This window comes from Echinops telfairi, unplaced genomic scaffold (genome assembly GCF_000313985.2).
Source record: "Echinops telfairi isolate 266 unplaced genomic scaffold, ASM31398v2 ScPeMD7_7462;HRSCAF=8500, whole genome shotgun sequence".
Classification (NCBI taxonomy): Eukaryota; Metazoa; Chordata; class Mammalia; order Afrosoricida; family Tenrecidae; genus Echinops; species Echinops telfairi.
This window is the reverse complement of record NW_022111362.1, coordinates 1,936,919-1,942,765: the sequence shown is the minus strand read 5'-3', so window position 1 is coordinate 1,942,765 and position 5,847 is coordinate 1,936,919. Positions and strand designations below refer to the sequence as shown.

The 5,847-nt window shown below is 40.1% G+C and overlaps 1 protein-coding gene across 2 annotated transcripts; it reads right to left on the bottom strand.

Annotated features, from left to right (window-relative positions):
• Nucleotides 1-1,328: 1,328 nt before the first annotated feature.
• Nucleotides 1,329-4,650, bottom strand: ZNF32 (zinc finger protein 32). Of its 2 annotated transcripts, none has more exons than XM_004715304.2 (2): nt 3,546-4,650; nt 1,329-2,259 (listed from the first exon to the last, which is right to left on the bottom strand). In XM_004715304.2, the coding sequence occupies exons 1-2, from the start codon at nt 3,613-3,615 to the stop codon at nt 1,508-1,510; spliced, it is 822 nt and encodes a 273-aa protein (XP_004715361.1). In that variant the 5' UTR covers nt 3,616-4,650; the 3' UTR covers nt 1,329-1,507. The 2 variants fall into 2 exon arrangements, with proteins under 2 accessions (XP_004715361.1, XP_030744233.1); XM_030888373.2 differs by having other exon boundaries at nt 3,542-3,630.
• Nucleotides 4,651-5,847: the final 1,197 nt, after the last annotated feature.

Sequence of the window (5,847 nt, the reverse complement as noted above, 5' to 3'; positions counted from 1 at the left end):
TGATATGTTGTTCCATGTGGGCTTTGTTGCTTCTGAGCTAGATGGCCGCTTGTTTACCTTCAAGCTTTTAAGACCCCAGACGCTATATCTTTTGTGCCTATCAGATTTCTCTGATCTTAAGGCTTTCAAATTCATCCATGTTATTGTGTGCTATTTGTTTTTTATTGCTGTCATATTTCAGGACAAAAAATACCAATTTACCCCTCACTTATTGACAACCCCTCCACCCCCCGAGTTTGTGGCATGTTATGAACATTCTTGTATATATCTTCAAATGTTATCAGGATATCGTTAGAAGCAATAATATAATAAACCAAATCTATAGTATTTCTAAAGTGTTTCAGTGTTTAAAGACCTTTGATATTATTACGGTTCTAGATTCTAAAGATTGCTTTCATAAACTTTCTGGAATTAATAAATTTAGTTTCTTATACTAGATGTCACTTATAATGGGAAAATACCTTGTTAATCAAGAAGAATGAAAATTAAAAAAAAAAAAAAGAATGAAAATGCTAGCTTATCAAGAAAACCACATTTACATAAAAATCAAATACATAAATGCTCATAATAGAAATTAGAGGTAGCTAAGGTAAAAATTTCCCTTAAAAACCATCTTCTCCAATCTGCTTCAGGTTTTGTTCTCTTACAGTGGTTTATCCTTCCATTTTCTGTTTTTAGAAGGTAGGGATATTGCTATAGGCCTGAAACTATTACTAACTGCAAATGTACTTTCAGTAATTTGGACCCTTGTGTCCATTTTAGGTTGACTACCCCAAGATATTGCTGTTGCCAAAGTGAGTGAAAATCCTCATGTCTTCTAGGAATTGGAGTCCCTTTAATAGTAGCCATAATAACCCGGGTTCTCAAGGAATTAATAGTTTTCAATAAATTGCTATACACAAATTAGCCTCTATTCCACTTAGGAATGGAGGATTCAAGTAAATCTGAGTTCAGAGGCTCCAAACCTATGCAGTCTGGGAAAGGGACCTTATTTGGGAAGGACATGATTAAGGACATGTCTTGTCTTTAGGCAGGAATGGTACGGTAGAAAAGATTCTTTGGGGTATAAGGAGAGGAAATGTTATTAAAGATTTGCCTCATTAATTCTGCCTAGTGGTCATGAATACAAAAGAAGAGTGATTTGAATGTATAGGGCAGAAAAGAACTTTGGGATTTGGAGGCTGTTTTTTGTTAAAGGCTGATGCTGTCAACTACTACGTAAACTCTGTATCTGCTACATATTGAATATTCTCAAGTGTGACTCCAGATAAATGGAGATACCTGGGAAATTAAGTCAAAATAAACTTACAGAAATTAGGAATCATAAGTGATAATGATAATAAGACATTTATTTTTTCAGATTTGGGAGAAAGGGAAAGTCAGTTGGCCCTACCCAATGACAAGTTTTCTGAAAGATTCCATTCGTTTAGATGAATTTAATAGGTTGCTTATTTTAGAGGAGTCTGTACACTTTATTCTTAACGAGAACTTGCTTGGCAGAGAATGGTCAAAGAGTGAGCCTTTGTGAGCAGCTTCGCTGGTGCATGGCCAGACTTCCTCTCTGGGTAAAGCTTTTTCCACACTGGCCACACAGATAGGGTGTCTCCCCTGTGTGAACTTTGCCATGCAGAAGACAATTTCCCCTAGTGTGGAAACTCTTCCTGCATTGTGAACAAGCATAGGGCTTCAGGCCTGTGTGGACCCTGATGTGAACAATTAAGCTTCCTTTCTGACTGAAGGCTTTTCCACACTGATCACATCTGTAGGGCTTCTCACCACTGTGAACTCGTCTATGAACAGCAAGGTTACTTTGATTCCTGAAACTTCTTTGACAAATAATACACTCATAAGGTTTCTGTCCAGTGTGGAGTCTCTCATGAACAGCCAGACTACCTCGTTGGCTAAAGCTTTTCCCACACTCCTTGCACTCATAAGGCTTTTCTCCTGTGTGTATTCGCTGATGTGTAACAAGATTTCCTTTGGCCCTGAAGGTCTTTCCACAATGGGTACATTCAAAGGGCTTTTGACCAGTGTGGATTCTCTCATGTAATGTTAGACTCCCTTTTTGCCTAAAGGATTTTCCACATTCCTGACAATCATAGACCTTCTGTCTCACTCCAGATGGGTCTTCGGGTAGTGCCTTAGAATCTGTAGATTTTTGTTCCAGCTTTTCTCTTCTGAAGGAGTTCTGGAAATCCCAGCTTGAGGATCCTGTAGCCTCCGAGTGATCATATTTGTGGTGAGCTTCTGTCATCACATCTGGTAAAATGAGAGGGAAGTCATATAAGATGCACCAATATGCTGAGTGAGAAGAATAGATAAAAAAAAGCAAAAACTTAACACTTTCAGTGTTTGCTATGTATCAGGCATTATACTGTAAACTCTGCATAGATTAATTTAATCCTGGAGATAATCCTATGAGACTGCTACAGACTAAGATATAAGAGTATAGGAATGTTACCAAAGGCCTCACAGCTGGTAAGTGTAGAGTTGGGATTGAAACCCACACATGCTCCACAGGTGTGTAGTGCCTCTAATTTTAATTTAATTTAGTCTATCAGATAATCTTGTGAGATGGAAATACTTATATCCATTTTATAGATAAGAGGTGTAGAAAATTAGGGAAATATGGAGCTTGATATCTAGATTTTAGCTGATTCCGAAATAAGTGTGAGTCTAAGATGTATAGGGCCTGCAAGGTTAAAACTGTAACTGTCCCCTTTTAAGAAAGTAAAAAATTAGGCATAGGACCTTGGAAGAAACTAATGCATGAGGAGTGCTACAGCTTCGGTTTCATTAAGTTCATTGTCACTCCACTGCAGCTCCACAATTCTGCTTTCTTGATAGTGCAGTAAGGTCCAAGACACAAGAAAATCTGTAGCAGAATCCTTGGTACTTTATTTTTATTATTGCTAATTCCTACAATCTACATGCAGATCTTTTTGTCCCATTTTACAGGTGAAGAGCCTGAATCTCAAAGAAATAATTTGTCTCATAGAGCAGAAGTAGGTTTGGCAATTACAGACCTTGATCCAAGGATTTTTCCCCCCTTTAAAATCCATGTAATCTTATGTATACCAAATTATGGTGAACCAAAATTGACTTTATTTTGGAAGTTATTTTCAAACATTCCCGATGTAAACACTGAGTATTTTCCTGTATCTCAGGTTCATAATGTACTTCAAATACAAGTGCATGTATCACTATTAACAGTTTGTTTGCTGTCATTCTTAGGGAATTTTCTCCTTAGACCTTGTCTAACCCTTATTCAGGGGGGATTTGACATTTAAAGCTGCACATTCATTCTCTGAGACTACCTCAAGACTACTTCCTAATCAGGATAGTTCTCTTTCTTGGTTTGAAATTGTTCCTCTTAGTTTTTACTATTATTTTTAACTCTAGTTTGCAGAATTTTCCTATCACCCCCAAACAGTGAGTTCTGCCCAAGGTTCTCCTCTGCTTCCTCAGACTGCTGGCCCTTTCTGAGGACAGGGATTTGAACTCTGTGAACCCAGGGCATTCCAGTGACCAACCAACTCACTCACTGAAAAATGCTACATTCTGGGCATATCTTCCATGACAGTCCAGCAGGGTAGCTGTTGGAAATCCAAACATGTCCACTCCTGCTGTATGACCTTAATCACCACCTCTTCACATAACTTTTCCATGGGCTGTTCTTGGGCACCTGAGAGGGGGGAAGAACAGATAAAAACAAAGACAAACAAGACACAGCAGGAGCGCTGTTAAGTGGGGAGGATAAAGTCAACAGGAACTCCACATTGGGTGTATAAGAACTGAATAAAATAAATTGCCTGATGTCACAGTCACCTATAAATGCAAAATGGGCCCAACGGTACCAGGACCACAAACAAATGAGTCCAGGATGAAACAGGAGGCATGAGAGTAGTGAACACATAAACACATAATTTCCTGCTAATTCTAAGATTATCCCTGCTTGTATCTTAGTCTTGGAATACGATTGATTGAGATCTTCCATTTTATTCTTCAAGCTCTCAAAGGAATTCAGAATCTAAAAAGCCTAACATCTAAAAAACAATTCAGAATTGATCATCTAAAAATAAATCAGTCTTCACATTGGTTCCAGAATGGGAATGCTTCCACCTCCCCTTTCCAATTCCTCTGAGGTTCCAGGGACAATAGGAATTTTATGTCACTTTTTAATAATAGTGAGGAAGTTCCAGACCTACCTCTTTCCTATCCCTCAAGAAGGCTCGTTCTGAAGAAGTATAAACACTTGATAACTTTGAGGGAAGAAAGAACTCTTCTAGATTACCCAACATGGTGAAGACACAACAATTAGGCTAAGTAACTTGTCCCTATTGACACAGCCAACAAGGAGCCAAGGGGAAAGAAGGGTTCAAGTGTAAGACTTCTTAGATCCCCAACCTATGCTGTTATGCGATGCTTTTCCAGTTTCTCATCCCTAAAGAGCTTGTGAGAAGTCATATAAGTTGGAATAGAAAGTAGTAGTGTTTGACCAGACTGAGTTACTCTTTCCCGGTTCCACTGTCTCACATTAACTTCCTCCCCCTTCATTTTGGAAGATTTTCTTCAGGATCCCAATTACCGAATTTTTACTATTTATCCTGTGATTCAATGGTAGTCTTCCTTTCCAATATGTACTATTAAAATGCTGGCTTCCTGATGTAATGAAATTATAATATGATGCCATATAAATAAATAAATTTATTTATATATATATGTTATATATATATGTTAACCTAAGCACCTGTGTCCTTCTTGACAAATGCAACAATCTGCTACACGTTGCAATGATAGGAGAAGCATTTAAAACTCTTATTTAGACTCACTTGCAACTTGGACTATAAACGATAAAGGGGTCCCTATCAGAGTCACTAGGAAGAAGGACATTAGGATATATTGCTCAACTACAAATCCACTAAGTAGCTACTCCACAGTTAGTGTTAAAGTACCTGTGGGAAGTACATGGCATTTACTGTTTGAAGTTGGATTTTATACCCAAGATTCCAGAATGTAATTTAGAACAGATAGGTAGAAATTACAGCTCTGACTCCACCTGCTGTGTCCAGCGGTGTCTTTGATTAAAAGGGGGAAATTATCCTAAGATCACAAGTTTGATGCATTAATTTCCTGAAGATTTTGGAGAAAGTAGCTTTATGATAAAATATATTGTGCTTCCTGGCTATGGTATCCTTTGGAAAAAGCGTGGAATTAGGCTGTGAAAAGACATACACTCTTGCCTTGACTTATGTAATACGTGGCTCTGGGCAAGTAACCAAGCAGCGCGAACACTGTTACTGACTTATTAAACAATGACATCTCTGGTAGCTCTTAAGAAAAGTAGAAACCAAACGTGAAGGGGCTTTGGCATGGTCTCCCGGTTTACAGCTAAAACGGAAAACCGGTGGAAGGGTGGGGCAACGAAGGGGATACATTTTGCATGATCAGAACCTTTGCGGGGGATGGGTTAAGGTTGGGAAGATTATGGGTATGTGTGCCTTTCCCCCACACCCCCTGCCTAACATTCTCAGCCCACGGCTGTCTGCCTGTTCTCACTCTCTCGGCTGCACTTTCTGCCTACCCTTCCTCCAGATTGCTGCCACCCTGGGCGCAGGGGCCGGTGGCCTGCCCTCCTCTCCGCCCCCAGTGTGCAGGGCCTTCACGCGTCGCCAGCAGAGGCAGGGTGAAGGCCCCTGCTGCTCCTCCTACCCCTGCCCTCCCGCCGGGGGTTTCACGGTCCACCCTGGACCTTGGCACCCCGCTCAAAAATCCACCGAAACCCTCTTCTGCAGGCCTCAGACCTCCATTCCCGCAGGACCCCGGGCGGCCAGGTCAGGGCCTTGG